The sequence below is a fragment of the Hemitrygon akajei genome, chromosome 11 (assembly GCF_048418815.1).
Source record: "Hemitrygon akajei chromosome 11, sHemAka1.3, whole genome shotgun sequence".
In the NCBI taxonomy this organism is placed as follows: domain Eukaryota; kingdom Metazoa; phylum Chordata; class Chondrichthyes; order Myliobatiformes; family Dasyatidae; genus Hemitrygon; species Hemitrygon akajei.
The window spans coordinates 81,352,474-81,372,866 of NC_133134.1; the positions used below are offsets into that span (position 1 = coordinate 81,352,474).

The window sequence follows — 20,393 nt, forward strand, 5'->3', positions numbered from 1 at the left end:
GCTCCACGCAAGGGTCTCAACCCCCCCAAGTAGAGGTGGTGTGTGGTGCTCCACGCAAGGGTCTCAACCCCCCAAGTAGAGGTGGTGTGTGCTGCTCCACGCAAGGGTCTCAACCCGCCAAGTAGAGGTGGTGTGTGGTGCTCCACGCAAGGGTCTCAACCCGCCAAGTAGAGGTGGTGTGTGGTGCTCCACGCAAGGGTCTCAACCCCCCAAGTAGAGGTGGTGTGTGGTGCTCCACGCAAGGGTCTCAACCCGCCAAGTAGAGGTGGTGTGTGCTGCTCCACGCAAGGGTCTCAACCCGCCAAGTAGAGGTGGTGTGTGGTGCTCCACGCAAGGGTCTCAACCCGCCAAGTAGAGGTGGTGTGTGGTGCTCCACGCAAGGGTCTCAAGCCCCCAAGTAGAGGTGGTGTGTGGTGCTCCACGCAAGGGTCTCAACCTACCAAGTAGAGGGATCCACCTGCCACTGACCCACCAAGGGGCCCACACACTTCTCCCAGTTGACCCATGGCTGCGAAGATCTGCCAGCAGTGTCGCATCTTCTGCAAGTCAACAGGGTCAGTGACCATGAGGAGGACGTCATCAGCGTAAGCCGAAAGGATGACCTTCATGTCTAGGTTGCACAGAACTGAACCCGTCAATGTCTTAAAAGAGAAGGCACAGGAATGGCCCCATACAGAGGACAACTACCCAGAAATGGGGCACCCCTGATGCAAACCCATCCCAAAGCACAAGGGCGTGGTCAAGGACCTATTAACCTCAATGGGGTTAACAAAATTAACAATGTGGCCCAAGCCCGAATGCTTGCAGAGTCCAGAAAAGGTACTCGTGGTCCTCGCTGTCAAACACCTTCTCCTGATCAAGGGAGAGGAAGGTGACTGACAGACCAGCTTCTCGGCACAGATGGGGTGGATATTGTCCTGGATGGACAGCCCTGGGACCTTGTAGGACTGACCTGGGTGGTCCACTTGACCGAGCATGGAGCCCAGACAATTGGCTATTGCCTGGGCAAAGATCTTGTACTGGGCACCGAGGAGGAATACTGGGCTTTAGGCAATTCTTTAGGCAACGGAGATCCCTTTCTTTGGCACAGGCTCAGCACCTTCCCCACGGTGTCCCGCCACTGGTTGCTCATTGACACGGTGTCTCACCAATACTTTCTGTCTCCACTGTGTCCTGCCATTGGTTGTCTGTTGTCACAGTGTCCCAGCTTCCCACAGCCAATCAAGAACAACCAGTCTCTCTCAATGACTTGATTGGCCGATTCTCCACCTCAAATATTTTTTAACCAACGGACAGAAATACTCATTGTAAAGAAACTCCATTTGATGGTTTGAGTGAGCTGAGCTGCTCTCTCCTGGGTTCAGACAGGTGGCAGAAACCTCTCAGCCCATGCTGGTGTTCGGCATCATCTGCTCCCATGATAAAGCACGTCCTTGGCCGGCTGTCCTCGGGGAAGTAAGTCAGATACGCCCAGACCTTCTGGGTCACTCACACTCTCTTACCTGCATGGGAGTGCTCTCGGCAGACATGGCCGTGAAGCCCACGATGTCGCTGAAGTAGATGGTGACACTGTCGAATGCCTCCGCTTGGACTGTCTCGCCCCTCTTCAACTGCTCGGCCACCGAGCTGGGAATCGGAAGGGGGAATTGGGTTAAGCTGTCAGTAAGCTATGCTCTGAAAATCCTCCCTGAAACCCAAAAGGCCCTCACTTCCAACCTCAGGGCTCCTGTCTCCTGTCTCCGGTGGCAGTGGAGCAGTGGGCCAGACTTCACCGAGTCTCTATCTTGGCTGCACTACACATCTCCTTCGACCCCGTGTCACGGTTCCTTCACCCTCCAACCTTCCGCTGGCTCAGTCACTTTTCATCACGGTGATTAGTGATATCAGCTCAAAGTGGTGATCCTCAACCACATGTGAAAATCCCTTTGTGATCACAACTTCTCCACACCTCTCCCTGTAATACCCTTCAGCAACTACACCCCTCTCCAGCTTAACACCCACACCTGTCTCTGTAATACCCTTCAGCAACTACACCCCTCTCCAGCTTAACACCCCTACCTGTCTCTGTAATACCCTTCAGCAACTACACCCCTCTCCAGCTTAACACCCCTACCTGTCTCTGTAATACCCTTCAGCAACTACACCCCTCTCCAGCTTAACACCCCTACCTGTCTCTGTAAATCCCTCTAACCCCTACATCCCACACCATCTCTGTAACTCCCCTCCGACCCCACAGTCTTTCCTGACCCAGTCCTCTTTTGCCCCTACACCCCTCTCTGTCTTTGTGTCCATCTTCAGCCTACACTCCTCCCTGTTTTGGTGACCAACTTTGGCCTCTACATCCCTCCCTGTCTCAGTATTCACCTTCAGACCTGCACCCCTCCCTGCCTCTGTGACCCACACCTCTCCCTGTTTCTGTAACACCCTGCCTCCCCTACACCCCTCCCCCATCTCCGTGACCTCCTACAGCCCTTTGAGATGTCAGCATTCTTCCAATGGCGACTTCTGACTTCTGACATTGTCTGACAAGAGATGTGCAAAGCGGTGGGGTTGAGAGTGAAAATCTTTATCACATGACGGGAGTGTCAGAGGTTAAATTGTGAGGTAGGAGGTTTGGAGGGGATCTGTGGGGCTGGCTCGAGATTGGAATGTGTTACCAGATAACGGGAGTGTCAGAGGTTAAATTGTGAGGTAGGAGGTTTGGAGGGGATCTGTGGGGCTGGCTCGAGATTGGAATGTGTTACCAGATGACGGAAGCAGAGACTCTCTGTCACAGCATCTGGACTAAGATGGAGAAGGTCTGATGTGGGTAAATGGGATGAGTGCAGACAGGTAGGGACACTGCAGGGCACGGACATTGTGGGGAAGCACAGTTTCTGTGCTGCGTGAATCCAGAACACATTCTGGTGGCCTCTACTGTGGTTAGAGGTCTGTGTATGTGAGAGTGAGAGTGAGATGTTATGTGTGTGTGTGTGTGTGTGTGTGTGTGTGTGTGTGTGTGTGTGTGTGTGTGTGTGTGTGTGTGTGTGTGTGTGTGTGTAAGAGAATGATTGTGTGTGAGAGTTTGTGAGAGAGTGTGTGTGAGAGTGTGTCTGTGAGAGAGTTAATGAGAGTGTGGTGATATGTGTAAGTGTGCGACAGAGTGTGTATGTGAGTGTGTCTGTGAGAGAGTTAGTGAGAGTGTGGTGGTGTGTGTGAGTGTGCGAGAGAGTGTGTGTGAGTGTATGAGAGAGTGTGTATGTGTGAGAGAGATTGTTTGAGTGTGTGTGAGAAAGGAGTGAGAGAGCGTGTGGTGTGTGTGACAGAGTGTGCATGAGAGTGTGGTGGTGTGTGAGAGAGATTGCGTGTGTGTTTGTGTGTGAGAGTGATTTTGTGAGTGTGTGTGAGTGAATGTAAGAGAGTGTGAGAGAGATTGTATATGTGTGGGAGAGTGAGAGTGCGTGTATGAGAGAAAGTTTGTGTTAGTGTGTGTGAGTGCATCTGAGAGACAGTGTGTGAGAGAGAGTGATTGTGTGAGAGCATGTGAGAGTGTGTGAGTATGTGTGTCTGTGAGATACTGTGTGTGTATGTGAGAGTTTGTTGTGTGAGAGTGAGAGAGAATGTGTGTGTTTGTGAGAGAGAGTGATTTTATGAGAGTGTGTGTGAGAGAGTGAATGTGTGTATATGTGAGTGTGTCTGAGTGTGTGTGTATGTGAGAGAGTGTGTGTAAGAGAGTGAGAGAGAGATTGTATGTGTATGTGTGAGAGAGAGAGTGAGAGAATGTGTGTGTTTTGGTGCGTGTGAGGGTGAGTGAATGAAAGGGTGAGTGGGTGAGTTGATTGGTGGATGTGTGAGTGGTGGGTGTGAGAGAATGAGTGGGTGAGTGGGTAGGTGACTGAGTGAGTTGATTGGTGGATGGGTGAGTGGGTGAGCGTGTGAGTGGGTGAGTGTGTGGGTGAGTAACTGGGTGAGTGGATTGGTGGATGAGTCAGTGGTGGGTGTGTGGGTGAGTGGGTAGATGGATGACTGGGTGAATGGATGGGTAGGTGACCGAGTGAGTTGATTGGTGGATGGGTGAGTGGGTGAGTGGGTCGTTGAGTGGGTAGGTGAGTGGGTTAGTGGGTGCATGGGTGGGTGAGTGGGTGGATGAGTGGGAGAATGAGTGGATGGGTGGGTGAGTGGGTGGGGAATGGGCAGGTCACTAGGTCACTGTGTAGGTGTGTCAGTGAGTGGGTCGTTGAGTGGGTAGGTGGGTGGGTGAGTGGGTGGATGAGTGGGAGAATGAGTGGATGGGTGGGTGAGTGGGTGGGGAATGGGCAGGTCACTGTGTGGGTGTGTCAGCGAGTGGGTTGATGCATGGGTGAGTTGGTGACAGGTGAGTGGGTGAGTGGGAAGAGGCTGAGTGGTTGTGTGCATGTCTAGGTGAATGTGTGTGTGAGTGTCAGTGAGAGAGTGGGTGGGTGGGAAGGGTTTGTTTAGCTTCTTTGTATTATTCTGTTGAACATTGTGAACATGCTATGTTGGCTCTGGGATGTGTGTCAAGGTTTTCTGCTGCCCCACGCACCCTCAGGTGTGTTGGTTGTTAAGCAAAGGTCGCTACGGTAGCATAGCGGTTACCGGACGCTATTACAGCTCGGGACGCTGCAGTTCAGAGTTCAATTCTGTAAGGAGCTGATACGTTCTCCTTCTGACAGAGAGTTTCCTCTGGGAGCTCTGGTTTCCAAAGGCGTCTGGATCAGGAGCAGTGAGTTGTGGGCACGTTATGTTGGTGCCGGAAGCGTGGAGACATTTGTGGGCTGCTGCCAGCAAGATCCTCGGGACTGTTGGTTCTTAAAGCAATCGATGCATTTTCTGTGTGTTTTAATGCACCTGTGAGGAATAAATCGGAATCTGGCCTCTCTGCACAATTCACTGTGGAGTTACAAAGAACAGTCCAACACACTTACTGGCCCTTTGGCCCAACTTGGCTGCTGTACTGTTCTAATCCATACCTCGTTGGAATGTGCGAGGAAACCCACACGATCACATGGAGAACATACAAACTCCTCGCAGATAGGGCCGGCTAACTGGCTGGTGTGGGCACAAGGGCCCCTAAAATAAAAAAAAATGCAAAAGGTCCCTCAAATTTCACGCCCGAAGGCTCCCTTGGGATATGGACGTGAGCCGCGGGGCCCCGAGTGTCGGTGGGCGGAGGGTGAGCGGAGCCAGTGGGGGCAGGTTACGTACTGCGGCAGGATCTGGTAGAGCAGTGCCTCAGCCTTCCGCTTCTCCTCCAGGTACGCCTGCGTCCGGTCCTCCACCAACTCCTCCAGGTTGTTGGCGTACTGCTCCATCCTCGACAGCAGGTTGTTCAGAATGTTGGAGCTGTTCTCCCTGTGGGACCCAACCGGACAGAGGGAAGTTCAGAATCAGAATCAGGTTTATTATCACTGACATATCCGGTGTAATTTCCTGTTTTTGCAGCAGCAGGAATAAAAAGAAACTATAAATTACAATAAGAAATACATAGAGATAAATGTTTTTTAAATTAATGCAAAAAAAAGTAAAAACAGTAAGGCAGTGTACATGGGTTCATGGTGCATTCAGAAATCTGACGGCAGAGGGGAAGAAGCTGTTCCTAAAATATTAGATGTCGGTGTTCAGGCTTCTGTGCCATCTCAAGTTCAAGTTTATTGTCATTGAACTGTACACCCGTATACAGGTGTCCTCCGCTTTACAAATGTTCGCTTTATGTCACCTCGCTTTTACAAAAGTAACCTGTTTTCGCAATACAAAGAGGATTTTTGCTTTTATGAAAATTTTCCCATATAAATTGATGGTTCTTCACTTTACGCCATTTCAGCTTAAGAAAGGTTTCTATCTTTGTAAGGGGGGGGGGGGGGGGGACACCTGTAACACCAAACGGAAAAACATTCCTCTGGACCACGGTGCACAACACAGTACATATAACTCACACACAACACATAAAGTAATATTACCACAAATAAATTAACAAATAATTGCATTTACGACACAAGTTTTAAAAAGTGAACAGTATAATGCACTGCTATTTCACACGTGATGAGACCTGGTTGGTGGCAGTCTCACCACCTGGGGGAGGGGGTTAAGAAGCCATTTCCCATCCTAACAGCCCCTGTCCTAATGCTACGGAACCTCCTGCCTGATGGTCGGGGGGGGGGGGGGGGGTCAAACAGATTGCTGGACGGCCGAGAAGGATTATTGGCAATGCTAAGGGCCCTCGGCAACAGTCTGGATCCTGAGCAGCAGTCCGGATAAATATCTCTGATGGTGGAAGAAAGACCCTGATGATAGTAACGAGAAGAGGGCATGACGTAGGTAGTGAGGGTCCTAAATGATGAATGGCACCTTTTTGAGGCATCACCTCAACTGGGGAAGGTGGGAGGGGCGACTAATGGCCATGATGAAGTTAGTTGAGTTTCCAACCCTGTGCAGCGGCTCCTCCATACCAGGCGGAGATGCAACCAGCCAGAACGATGTACCAGATCTCCTCATGAAATATGGCCACTGGCGTGCCCTTGACTGTGTGCTGACATTAATGAGGACAACTTTACTTTCACCGCCTCACTAGATCTGGGCATCTACTGGCAATGCTGGCATTTACTCACCATTGCATATTGCCCCCCTTTACTGTGCCATTGGTGGTAGGACCATCTCTGGTCTGCCAAGCATATTGCAGTTACACATCCTTCCGTCCACCATGCTGTGCCAAGCTTTCGACCTACCTCAAGATCAATCTAATCCTTCCCCCCTACATAGCCCTCCATTTTTCTGTCATCCGTATGCCTAGCTGAGGGTTTCTACCACTACCTCCACAGCATCTGCCTCTACCACCACCCCCGGCAAGATGTTCCACACACTCACCACTCTCTGTGTAAAGAACTTATCTCGGACACCCCCCCCCCCCCCCCGATGCTTTCCTTCAATCACCTTACATTGTGCCCTCCCACATTAGTCACTTCTGCCCTGGGATCTATCCACCCGATCCTGTCCACCCGATCTATACCTCAGATCACCTCGTACATCTGTATTAAGCCACCTCTCAGTCTCCTTTTCTCCAAAGAAAAAAAGCCTTAGTTTGCTCAACCTATCCTCATAAATCATGCTCTCTAATCTGGCTGGTAAATCTCCTCTGCTACCCTCTCTAAAGCTTCTATGGTTACCGCTGGGTGCAGAGGCATAATCCGCCTATAACCAAAATAACCTTATTTATAATAAAATAGCATTTACAAGTGTAACACCCTGGTGACGGTTTCACTGCTAACGTTGTAGGGTGTTTCATGTAACGGTCTTTCCGTAGAAGCAGTGTGTGGGTTACTGTGGGAAATAGGGGATGCTTGGGAATGTGGGCCATCCAATCAGGAGAGTGGAACGGGTGGTGGGTCTTTGTCTTTGTTTGGCGGGAGATGAAGATTGAAGATGCTGGAGAGAACCGGTTGTAGGATTCGAACCGGTGGGGAAATATGATTCGATGGAGCCAAGGCGCAGAGGTATGCTGAGGATCGATGACTATGGGTTTTGGAAGATTTGTTCTCTGACCTGTGCACAATTGACTGATTAGTTATAATGAGCCCTTTTGTTTTCTTTACTAACTCTTTGGCTAAGTTAACATTCACAAATATACATCCTTATACTTGTGTGCAGTGTGCAATCTGTAGTTTTATACTGACTGGGGGACATCATCCTTCCTGAGCTGGAGGCAGAGTGTTATTGCTGGGTCTAAATCCTGGCACTGCTCCCACCCCAGCCTCATCCGGACAGAGAGCAGTGGTTCAAGGTGGTCACCTCACAGCCTCTTCCCAGCAGTGATCCGGGATGGTCCTTAAGGACCAGCAGTGGACATGGACCAAGGAAGCAGCGGGACCAATGAGATGGCAGAGGTGGCTAATCTCTGATCTCTGGACCATGGAGAAGCAGACCCACCTGTTGAGTTTCCGCAGGAGGACTTTGATCTGGTTGAAGTCAGGCCTCTCGAGGACATCCTCCGACCAACAGCGCTGCATCAACAGACTGATCTCCTCCAAGCTCGTGTCTGTGCTCGGGCGGAAGGGGGGCCGCTGCTGACCCTTCACCTTCTCGATAATTTCTGCCACATACGGGAACAGTTACCATATAGCAGTGAGAGGGGTACTGGGGAGGGTGGGGGGGAGAGTTGGAGAAAGGAACAGGTGGTTTCACTGTCGAGACAGGGAGGAGATTGGGAAGAGGTGTGGAAGGCAGTGCTGTTCTCACTCACAATCAGGGCCGGATCCAGAGAGAAGCTGTGCAGGAATTCCCACTGTCCCCATCGGTCCTGTCGCCAAGTGAGGGTCAGTGTGTGTGGGAATGGACCCAGTGAGGGTCAGTGTGTGTGTGGGACTGGTCACAGTGAGGGTCAGTGTGTGTGGGACTGGTCACAGTGAGGGTCAGTGTGTGTGTGGGACTGGTCACAGTGAGGGTCAGTGTGTCTGGGACTGGTCCCAGTGAGGGTCAGTGTGTGTGGGACTGGACCCAGTGAGGGTCAGTGTGTGTGGGACTGGTCACAGTGAGGGTCAGTGTGTGTGGGACTGGACCCAGTGAGGGTCAGTGTGTCTGGGACTGGTCACAGTGAGGGTCAGTGTGTGTGGGACTGGACCCAGTGAGGGTCAGTGTGTGTGTGGGACTGGTCCCAGTGAGGGTCAGTGTGTGTGGGACTGGACCCAGTGAGGGTCAGTGTGTGTGTGGGACTGGACCAAGTGAGGGTCAGTGTGTGTGTGTGGGACTGGTCACAGTGAGGGTCAGTGTGTGTATGTGGGACTGGTCACAGTGAGGGTCAGTGTGTGTGTGGGACTGGACCCAGTGAGGGTCAGTGTGTCTGGGACTGGTCCCAGTGAGGGTCAGTGTGTGTGGGACTGGACCCAGTGAGGGTCAGTGTGTGTGGGACTGGACCCAGTGAGGGTCAGTGTGTGTTTGGGACTGGACCCAGTGAGGGTCAGTGTGTGTGTGGGACTGGTCCCAGTGAGGGTCAGTGTGTGTGGGACTGGACCCAGTGAGGGTCAGTGTGTGTGGGACTGGTCACAGTGAGGGTCAGTGTGTGTGTGTGGGACTGGACCCAGTGAGGGTCAGTGTGTGTGTGACTGGTCCCAGTGAGGGTCAGTGTGTGTGGGACTGATCCCAGTGAGGGTCAGTGTGTGTGTGGGACTGGACCCAGTGAGGGTCAGTGTGTGTGTGGGACTGGACCCAGTGAGTGTCAGTGTGTGTATGGGACTGGTCACAGTGAGGATCAGTGTGTGTGGGACTTGTCCCAGTGAGGGTCAGTGTGTGGTGGGACTGGTCACAGTGAGGGTCAGTGTGTGTGTGGGACTGGACCCAGTGAGGTTCAGTGTGTGTGGGACTGGACCCAGTGATGGTCAGTGTGTGTGGGACTGGTCCCAGTGAGGGCCAGTGTGTGTGGGACTGGTCACAGTGAGGGTCAGTGTGTGTGGGACTGGACCCAGTGAGGGTCAGTGTGTGTGGGACTGGACCCAGTGAGGGTCAGTGTGTGTGTGTGGGACTGGTCACAGTGAGGGTCAGTGTGTGTGGGACTGGTCACAGTGAGGGTCAGTGTGTGTGGGACTGGACCCAGTGAGGGTCAGTGTGTGTGGGACTGGTCACAGTGAGGGTCAGTGTGTGTGTGGGACTGGACCCAGTGAGGGTCAGTGTGTGGGGGACTGGTCACAGTGAGGGTCAGTGTGTGTGGGACTGGTCACAGTGAGGTTCAGTGTGTGTGTGGGACTGGACCCAGTGAGGGTCAGTGTGTGTGTGTGGGACTGGACCCAGTGAGGGTCAGTGTGTGTGGGACTGAACCCAGTGGGGATCAGTGTGTGTGGGACTGGACCCAGTGAGCGTCAGTGTGTGTGGGACTGGACCCAGTGAGGGTCAGTGTGTGTGGGACTGGACCCAGTGAGGGTCAGTGTGTATGTGGGACTGGTCACAGTGAGGGTCAGTGTGTGTGGGACTGGTCCCAGTGAGGGTCAGTGTGTGTGGGACTGGACCCAGAGAGGGTCAGTGTGTGTGTGACTGGTCCCAGTGAGGGCCAGTGTGTGTGGGACTGGTCACAGTGAGGGTCAGTGTGTGTGGGACTGGACCCAGTGAGGGTCAGTGTGTGTGTGACTGGTCACAGTGAGGGTCAGTGTGTGTGGGACTGGTCACAGTGAGGGTCAGTGTGTGTGTGGGACTGGACCCAGTGAGGGTCAGTGTGTGTGTGGGACTGGTCACAGTGAGGGTCAGTGTGTGTGTGGGACTGGACCCAGTGAGGGTCAGTGTGTCTGGGACTGGTCCCAGTGAGGGTCAGTGTGTGTGGGACTGGTCACAGTGAGGGTCAGTGTGTGTGGGACTGGACCCAGTGAGGGCCAGTGTGTCTGGGACTGGACCCAGTGAGGGTCAGTGTGTGTGTGTGGGACTGGACCCAGTGAGGGTCAGTGTGTGTGTGGGACTGGTCACAGTGAGGGTCAGTGTGTGTGTGGGACTGGACCCAGTGAGGGTCAGTGTGTGTGGGACTGGTCACAGTGAGGGTCAGTGTGTGTGTCTGGGACTGGACCCAGTGAGGGTCAGTGTGTGTGGGACTGGTCACAGTGAGGGTCAGTGTGTGTGTGGGACTGGACCCAGTGAGGGTCAGTGTGTGTGGGACTGGTCACAGTGAGGGTCAGTGTGTGTGTGTGGGACTGGACCCAGTGAGGGTCAGTGTGTGTGGGACTGGTCCCAGTGAGGGTCAGTGTGTGTGTGGGACTGGTCACAGTGAGGGTCAGTGTGTGTGGGACTGGACCCAGTGAGGGTCAGTGTGTGTGTGGGACTGGTCCCAGTGAGGGTCAGTGTGTGTGGGACTGGTCACAGTGAGGGTCAGTGTGTGTGGGACTGGACCCAGTGAGGGTCAGTGTGTGTGTGGGACTGAACCCAGTGAGGGTCAGTGTGTGTGGGACTGGTCACAGTGAGGGTCAGTGTGTGTGTGGGACTGAACCCAGTGAGGGTCAGTGTGTGTGGGACTGGTCACAGTGAGGGTCAGTGTGTGTGTGTGGGACTGGACCCAGTGAGGGTCAGTGTGTGTGGGACTGGTCACAGTGAGGATCAGTGTGTGTGTGTGGGACTGGACCCAGTGAGGGTCAGTGTGTGTGTGACTGGTCCCAGTGAGGGTCAGTGTGTGTGTGGGACTGGTCACAGTGAGGGTCAGTGTGTGTGTGTCTGGGACTGGCCACAGTGAGGGTCAATGTGTGTGTGGGACTGGACCCAGTGAGTGTCAGTGTGTGTGTGGGACTGAACCCAGTGAGGGTCAGTGTGTGTCTGGGACTGGACCCAGTGAGGGTCAGTGTGTGTGGGACTGGTCACAGAGAGGGTCAGTGTGTGTGTGACTGGTCACAGTGAGGGTCAGTGTGTGTGTGGGACTGAACCCAGTGGGGGTCAGTGTGTGTGGGACTGGACCCAGTGAGCGTCAGTGTGTGTGTGCGACTGGTCACAGTGAGGGTCAGTGTGTCTGGGACTGGCCACAGTGAGGGTCAGTGTGTGTGTGTGGGAGTGGACACAGTCAGGGTCAGTGTGTGTGGGACTGGACCTAGTGAGGGTCAGTGTGTCTGGGACTGGCCACAGTGAGGGTCAGTGTGTGTGTGTGTGTATGGGACTGGACCCAGTGAGGGTCAGTGTGTCTGGGACTGGTCACAGTGAGGGTCAGTGTGTGTGTGGGACTGGACCCAGTGAGGGTCAGTGTGTGTCTGGGACTGGCCACAGTGAGGGTCAGTGTGTGTGTGTGGGACTGGACCCAGTGAGGGTCAGTGTGTGTGTGACTGGTCCCAGTGAGGGTCAGTGTGTGTGTGGGACTGGTCACAGTGAGGGTCAGTGTGTGTGTGTCTGGGACTGGCCACAGTGAGGGTCAGTGTGTGTGGGACTGAACCCAGTGGGGGTCAGTGTGTGTGTGGGACTGGACCCAGTGAGGGTCAGTGTGTTTGTGTGGGAGTGGACACAGTCAGGGTCTGTGTGTGTGGGACTGGACCCAGTGAGGGTCAGTGTGTGTGTGGGACTGAACCCAGTAAGGGTCAGTGTGTGTGGGACTGGACCCAGTGAGAGTCAGTGTGTGTGGGACTGGTCACAGTGAGGGTCAGTGTGTGTGGGACTGGACCCAGTGAGGGTCAGTGTGTGGGGGACTGGTCACAGTGAGGGTCAGTGTGTGTGTGGGACTGGACCCAGTGAGGTTCAGTGTGTGTGTGGGACTGGACCCAGTGAGGGTCAGTGTGTGTGTGTGGGACTGGACCCAGTGAGGGTCAGTGTGTGTGGGACTGAACCCAGTGGGGATCAGTGTGTGTGGGACTGGACCCAGTGAGCGTCAGTGTGTGTGGGACTGGACCCAGTGAGGGTCAGTGTGTATGTGGGACTGGTCACAGTGAGGGTCAGTGTGTGTGGGACTGGTCCCAGTGAGGGTCAGTGTGTGTGGGACTGGACCCAGTGAGGGTCAGTGTGTGTGTGACTGGTCCCAGTGAGGGCCAGTGTGTGTGGGACTGGTCACAGTGAGGGTCAGTGTGTGTGGGACTGGACCCAGTGAGGGTCAGTGTGTGTGGGACTGGTCCCAGTGAGGGTCAGTGTGTGTGGGACTGGACCCAGTGAGGGTCAGTGTGTGTGTGACTGGTCACAGTGAGGGTCAGTGTGTGTGTGGGACTGGACCCAGTGAGGGTCAGTGTGTCTGGGACTGGTCCCAGTGAGGGTCAGTGTGTGTGGGACTGGTCACAGTGAGGGTCAGTGTGTGTGGGACTGGTCACAGTGAGGGTCAGTGTGTGTGTGTGGGACTGGACCCAGTGAGGGTCAGTGTGTGTGTGGGACTGGTCACAGTGAGGGTCAGTGTGTGTGTGGGACTGGACCCAGTGAGGGTCAGTGTGTGTGGGACTGGTCACAGTGAGGGTCAGTGTGTGTGTGGGACTGGACCCAGTGAGGGTCAGTGTGTCTGGGACTGGTCCCAGTGAGGGTCAGTGTGTGTGGGACTGGTCACAGTGAGGGTCAGTGTGTGTGGGACTGGTCACAGTGAGGGTCAGTGTGTGTGTGTGGGACTGGACCCAGTGAGGGTCAGTGTGTGTGTGGGACTGGTCACAGTGAGGGTCAGTGTGTGTGTGGGACTGGACCCAGTGAGGGTCAGTGTGTGTGGGACTGGTCACAGTGAGGGTCAGTGTGTGTGTGGGACTGGACCCAGTGAGGGTCAGTGTGTCTGGGACTGGTCCCAGTGAGGGTCAGTGTGTGTGGGACTGGTCACAGTGAGGGTCAGTGTGTGTGGGACTGGTCACAGTGAGGGTCAGTGTGTGTGTGTGGGACTGGACCCAGTGAGGGTCAGTGTGTGTGTGGGACTGGTCACAGTGAGGGTCAGTGTGTGTGTGGGACTGGTCACAGTGAGGGTCAGTGTGTGTGGGGACTGGTCACAGTGAGGGTCAGTGTGTGTGTGGGACTGGACCCAGTGAGGGTCAGTGTGTGTGTGGGACTGGTCACAGTGAGGGTCAGTGTGTGTGTGGGACTGGACCCAGTGAGGGTCAGTGTGTGTGGGACTGGACCCAGTGAGGGTCAGTGTGTGTGGGACTGGTCACAGTGAGGGTCAGTGTGTGTGTGGGACTGGACCCAGTGAGGGTCAGTGTGTGTGTGTGGGACTGGACCCAGTGAGGGTCAGTGTGTGTGGGACTGGTCCCAGTGAGGGTCAGTGTGTGTGTGGGACTGGTCACAGTGAGGGTCAGTGTGTGTGTGTGGGACTGGACCCAGTGAGGGTCAGTGTGTGTGGGACTGGTCCCAGTGAGGGTCAGTGTGTGTGTGGGACTGGTCACAGTGAGGGTCAGTGTGTGTGGGACTGGACCCAGTGAGGGTCAGTGTGTGTGTGGGACTGGTCACAGTGAGGGTCAGTGTGTGTGGGACTGGACCCAGTGAGGGTCAGTGTGTGTGGGACTGGTCACAGTAAGGGTCAGTGTGTGTGTGTGGGACTGGACCCAGTGAGGGCCAGTGTGTCTGGGACTGGACCCAGTGAGGGTCAGTGTGTGTGTAGGACTGGTCACAGTGAGGGTCAGTGTGTGTGGGACTGGTCACAGTGAGGGTCAGTGTGTGTGTGTGGGACTGGACCCAGTGAGGGTCAGTGTGTGTGGGACTGAACCCAGTGGGGGTCAGTGTGTGTGGGACTGGACCCATTGAGCGTCAGTGTGTGTGGGACTGGTCACAGTGAGGGTCAGTGTGTCTGGGACTGGCCACAGTGAGGGTCAGTGTGTGTGTGTGGGACTGGACCCAGTGAGGGTCAGTGTGTGTGTGTGGGAGTGGACACAGTCAGGGTCAGTGTGTGTGGGACTGGACCTAGTGAGGGTCAGTGTGTCTGGGACTGGCCACAGTGAGGGTCAGTGTGTGTGTGTGTGTATGGGACTGGACCCAGTGAGGGTCAGTGTGTCTGGGACTGGTCACAGTGAGGGTCAGTGTGTGTGTGGGACTGGACCCAGTGAGGGTCAGTGTGTGTCTGGGACTGGCCACAGTGAGGGTCAGTGTGTGTGTGTGGGACTGGACCCAGTGAGGGTCAGTGTGTGTGTGACTGGTCCCAGTGAGGGTCAGTGTGTGTGTGGGACTGGTCACAGTGAGGGTCAGTGTGTGTGTGTCTGGGACTGGCCACAGTGAGGGTCAGTGTGTGTGGGACTGAACCCAGTGGGGGTCAGTGTGTGTGTGGGACTGGACCCAGTGAGGGTCAGTGTGTTTGTGTGGGAGTGGACACAGTCAGGGTCTGTGTGTGTGGGACTGGACCCAGTGAGGGTCAGTGTGTGTGTGGGACTGAACCCAGTAAGGGTCAGTGTGTGTGGGACTGGACCCAGTGAGAGTCAGTGTGTGTGGGACTGGTCACAGTGAGGGTCAGTGTGTGTGGGACTGGACCCAGTGAGGGTCAGTGTGTGGGGGACTGGTCACAGTGAGGGTCAGTGTGTGTGTGGGACTGGACCCAGTGAGGTTCAGTGTGTGTGTGGGACTGGACCCAGTGAGGGTCAGTGTGTGTGTGTGGGACTGGACCCAGTGAGGGTCAGTGTGTGTGGGACTGAACCCAGTGGGGATCAGTGTGTGTGGGACTGGACCCAGTGAGCGTCAGTGTGTGTGGGACTGGACCCAGTGAGGGTCAGTGTGTATGTGGGACTGGTCACAGTGAGGGTCAGTGTGTGTGGGACTGGTCCCAGTGAGGGTCAGTGTGTGTGGGACTGGACCCAGTGAGGGTCAGTGTGTGTGTGACTGGTCCCAGTGAGGGCCAGTGTGTGTGGGACTGGTCACAGTGAGGGTCAGTGTGTGTGGGACTGGACCCAGTGAGGGTCAGTGTGTGTGGGACTGGTCCCAGTGAGGGTCAGTGTGTGTGGGACTGGACCCAGTGAGGGTCAGTGTGTGTGTGACTGGTCACAGTGAGGGTCAGTGTGTGTGTGGGACTGGACCCAGTGAGGGTCAGTGTGTCTGGGACTGGTCCCAGTGAGGGTCAGTGTGTGTGGGACTGGTCACAGTGAGGGTCAGTGTGTGTGGGACTGGTCACAGTGAGGGTCAGTGTGTGTGTGTGGGACTGGACCCAGTGAGGGTCAGTGTGTGTGTGGGACTGGTCACAGTGAGGGTCAGTGTGTGTGTGGGACTGGACCCAGTGAGGGTCAGTGTGTGTGGGACTGGTCACAGTGAGGGTCAGTGTGTGTGTGGGACTGGACCCAGTGAGGGTCAGTGTGTCTGGGACTGGTCCCAGTGAGGGTCAGTGTGTGTGGGACTGGTCACAGTGAGGGTCAGTGTGTGTGGGACTGGTCACAGTGAGGGTCAGTGTGTGTGTGTGGGACTGGACCCAGTGAGGGTCAGTGTGTGTGTGGGACTGGTCACAGTGAGGGTCAGTGTGTGTGTGGGACTGGACCCAGTGAGGGTCAGTGTGTGTGGGACTGGTCACAGTGAGGGTCAGTGTGTGTGTGGGACTGGACCCAGTGAGGGTCAGTGTGTCTGGGACTGGTCCCAGTGAGGGTCAGTGTGTGTGGGACTGGTCACAGTGAGGGTCAGTGTGTGTGGGACTGGTCACAGTGAGGGTCAGTGTGTGTGTGTGGGACTGGACCCAGTGAGGGTCAGTGTGTGTGTGGGACTGGTCACAGTGAGGGTCAGTGTGTGTGTGGGACTGGTCACAGTGAGGGTCAGTGTGTGTGGGACTGGTCACAGTGAGGGTCAGTGTGTGTGTGGGACTGGACCCAGTGAGGGTCAGTGTGTGTGTGGGACTGGTCACAGTGAGGGTCAGTGTGTGTGTGGGACTGGACCCAGTGAGGGTCAGTGTGTGTGGGACTGGACCCAGTGAGGGTCAGTGTGTGTGGGACTGGTCACAGTGAGGGTCAGTGTGTGTGTGGGACTGGACCCAGTGAGGGTCAGTGTGTGTGTGTGGGACTGGACCCAGTGAGGGTCAGTGTGTGTGGGACTGGTCCCAGTGAGGGTCAGTGTGTGTGTGGGACTGGTCACAGTGAGGGTCAGTGTGTGTGTGTGGGACTGGACCCAGTGAGGGTCAGTGTGTGTGGGACTGGTCCCAGTGAGGGTCAGTGTGTGTGTGGGACTGGTCACAGTGAGGGTCAGTGTGTGTGGGACTGGACCCAGTGAGGGTCAGTGTGTGTGGGACTGGTCACAGTAAGGGTCAGTGTGTGTGTGTGGGACTGGACCCAGTGAGGGCCAGTGTGTCTGGGACTGGACCCAGTGAGGGTCAGTGTGTGTGTAGGACTGGTCACAGTGAGGGTCAGTGTGTGTGGGACTGGTCACAGTGAGGGTCAGTGTGTGTGTGTGGGACTGGACCCAGTGAGGGTCAGTGTGTGTGGGACTGAACCCAGTGGGGGTCAGTGTGTGTGGGACTGGACCCATTGAGCGTCAGTGTGTGTGGGACTGGTCACAGTGAGGGTCAGTGTGTCTGGGACTGGCCACAGTGAGGGTCAGTGTGTGTGTGTGGGACTGGACCCAGTGAGGGTCAGTGTGTGTGTATGGGAGTGGACACAGTCAGGGTCTGTGTGTGTGGGACTGAACCCAGTGAGGGTCAGTGTGTGTGGGACTGGTCACAGTGAGGGTCAGTGTGTGTGGGACTGGTCACAGTGAGGGTCAGTGTGTGTGTGGGACTGAACCCAGTGAGGGTCAGTGTGTGTGGGACTGGTCACAGTGAGGGTCAGTGTGTGTGTGGGACTGAACCCAGTGAGGGTCAGTGTGTGTGTGGGACTGAACCCAGTGAGGGTCAGTGTGTGTGGGACTGGTCACAGTGAGGGTCAGTGTGTGTGTGTGGGACTGGACCCAGTGAGGGTCAGTGTGTGTGTGGGACTGGACCCAGTGAGGGTCAGTGTGTGTGGGACTGGTCACAGTGAGGGTCAGTGTGTGTGTGTGGGACTGGACCCAGTGAGGGTCAGTGTGTGTGTGACTGGTCCCAGTGAGGGTCAGTGTGTGTGTGGGACTGGTCACAGTGAGGGTCAGTGTGTGTGTGTCTGGGACTGGCCACAGTGAGGGTCAGTGTGTGTGTGGGACTGGACCCAGTGAGTGTCAGTGTGTGTGTGGGACTGAACCCAGTGAGGGTCAGTGTGTGTCTGGGACTGGACCCAGTGAGGGTCAGTGTGTGTGGGACTGGTCACAGAGAGGGTCAGTGTGTGTGTGACTGGTCACAGTGAGGGTCAGTGTGTGTGTGGGACTGAACCCAGTGGGGGTCAGTGTGTGTGGGACTGGACCCAGTGAGCGTCAGTGTGTGTGTGCGACTGGTCACAGTGAGGGTCAGTGTGTCTGGGACTGGCCACAGTGAGGGTCAGTGTGTGTGTGTGGGAGTGGACACAGTCAGGGTCAGTGTGTGTGGGACTGGACCTAGTGAGGGTCAGTGTGTCTGGGACTGGCCACAGTGAGGGTCAGTGTGTGTGTGTGTATGGGACTGGACCCAGTGAGGGTCAGTGTGTCTGGGACTGGTCACAGTGAGGGTCAGTGTGTGTGTGGGACTGGACCCAGTGAGGGTCAGTGTGTGTCTGGGACTGGCCACAGTGAGGGTCAGTGTGTGTGTGTGGGACTGGACCCAGTGAGGGTCAGTGTGTGTGTGACTGGTCCCAGTGAGGGTCAGTGTGTGTGTGGGACTGGTCACAGTGAGGGTCAGTGTGTGTGTGTCTGGGACTGGCCACAGTGAGGGTCAGTGTGTGTGGGACTGAACCCAGTGGGGGTCAGTGTGTGTGTGGGACTGGACCCAGTGAGGGTCAGTGTGTTTGTGTGGGAGTGGACACAGTCAGGGTCTGTGTGTGTGGGACTGGACCCAGTGAGGGTCAGTGTGTGTGTGGGACTGAACCCAGTAAGGGTCAGTGTGTGTGGGACTGGACCCAGTGAGAGTCAGTGTGTGTGGGACTGGTCACAGTGAGGGTCAGTGTGTGTGGGACTGGACCCAGTGAGGGTCAGTGTGTGTGGGACTGGTCACAGTGAGGGTCAGTGTGTGTGGGACTGGACCCAGTGAGCGTCAGTGTGTGTGGGACTGGTCACAGTGAGGGTCAGTGTGTGTGTGTCTGGGACTGGCCACAGTGAGGGTCAGTGTGTGTGGGACTGAACCCAGTGGGGGTCAGTGTGTGTGGGACTGGACCCAGTGAGGGTCAGTGTGTGTGGGACCGTCCCCCAGTGAGGGTCAGTGTGTGTGGGACTGGACCCATTGAGGGTCAGTGTGTATGGGACTGGACCCAGTGAGGGTCAGTGTGTGTGTGGGACTGGACCCAGTGAGGGTCAGTGTGTGTGTGGGACTGAACCCAGTGATGGTCAGTGTGTGTGGGACTGGTCACAGTGAGGGTCAGTGTGTCTGGGACTGGCCACAGTGAGGGTCAGTGTGTGTGTGTGGGAGTGGACCCAGTGAGGGTCAGTGTGTGTGTGGGACTGAACCCAGTGATGGTCAGTGTGTGTGGGACTGGTCACAGTGTGGGTCAGTGTGTGTGTGTGGGAGTGGACACAGTCAGGGTCAGTGTGTGTGGGACTGGACCCAGTGAGGGTCAGTGTGTTGTGGGACTGAACCCAGTGATGGTCAGTGTGTGTGGGATGGGTGTGTGTGTGCAGTGTGCGTGTGTGCGTGTGCGTGTGTGTGTGTGCGGTGTGCGTGTGTGCGTGTGCGTGTGTGCGGTGTGCGTGTGTGTGTGTGGTGTGTGTGTGTGTGTGTGTGTGCCCAGTGATAGCGAGTATTGCCGGTAAGGATTAGAGTGTGTGGCACCTGTTTGCAGTGTAGGTCAGACACGTTCCAAGACAGATTGAAATAAACAAAGCATTTTAGAATACTTGCTGAAAAATTATGTATATTAATCTTTTTAAAATACTTAAAATATCCAAAATGGTGGCGCGACGCAGCTTGCAGTGGTCGCTCCGGAACTTAATAAACTTAAAATAATTAGACAATAAACTGAATCTGAATCTGAAAATAGCAGCAGTTTAAATTAGTATTGTTACTGTAGCTATTTACTATCAAAATACCGATGTGTACACCAGGTCTGTGAGAATTTCAACATCATCCATCGTCATGTGTTCTCAAAGCCATCCAGCATGAGACGTTTCTTGCAAAAACATTTCCCTGCTCCCCGGTTGTAAAGAAAGCATTTGTTGCTTCATAAAGATAATCATTATTTTTGTTTTTATTATGGGTTGGGTTTAAAGAATCAATGGGTACCTCATGCTGACAAAATTTTTACAAGTGCCATCTTGGGCACGTGTGCCATAGGTTCACCACCTCTGAGTTACAGACACTGAACTGAGGTTTTGAGATCCACCTGCTGCCTCCAGTGAAACTCCTGACAGGATGGGTTACCTTGGCACCAAATCCTCCCAGTACAACTATCAATTTCTATTTAAGAATTATCCCAGGAATGAAAGGGTTAACGTACAAGGAGCGTTTGATGGCTCAAAGTCTGTATTCACTGGAGTTTGGAAAAATAATGGGGCTTTGGGTCTCATTGAAACTTACCAAACATTGATAGGCCTAGATAGAGTGGACATCGAGAGGATGCTTCCCATCGTTTGGGGGGGAGGTCTCGGATCAGAGGGTACAGCCTCAGAATAGAAGGACCTCCCTTTAGAACAGAGAGGAGAAGGGATTTTTATAGCCAGAGGGTGGTGAATCTGTGGGATTTTTTGCAATAGACAGCTGTGGATGCTAAGACATTGGGTATAATTAAAGCAGAGGTTGGTAGGCTCTTGATTAGTAAAGGTGTCAAAGGTTACGGGAAGAAGGCAAGAGAATGGGGTTGAGAGGGTTAATAGATCAGCCGTGATGGAATGTGTGTGTGCGCGCATGCGTGCGTGTGCGTGTGTGTGTGTGAGAGATGGAATGAATGTGGGAAAGATTGAAGGGAAGAAAGCAAGCGGAAGGCGAAGACAAATGATGATGGAGACAGCAGCCAGAGAACTGGAAATGAATACCAGTGAACTGATCCACTTGATTAAATGTCCCTAATTGGCAGTCA

The 20,393-nt window shown here is 54.7% G+C and overlaps 1 protein-coding gene across 4 annotated transcripts in view; it reads right to left on the reverse strand.

Annotated features, from left to right (window-relative positions):
* Positions 1-20,393, reverse strand: part of LOC140735767 (atrial natriuretic peptide receptor 1-like) — a 312,139-nt gene that overhangs the window by 25,849 nt on the left and 265,897 nt on the right. For all 4 annotated transcript variants that reach the window (XM_073061232.1, XM_073061231.1, XM_073061230.1 and 1 more), the window contains 3 exons: positions 7,921-8,083; positions 5,206-5,352; positions 1,503-1,626 (listed from right to left, as the gene is read on the reverse strand). In XM_073061232.1, coding sequence (XP_072917333.1) covers positions 1,503-1,626; positions 5,206-5,352; positions 7,921-8,083 — 434 coding nt within the window. The remainder of the gene's footprint in view (positions 1-1,502; positions 1,627-5,205; positions 5,353-7,920; positions 8,084-20,393) is intronic.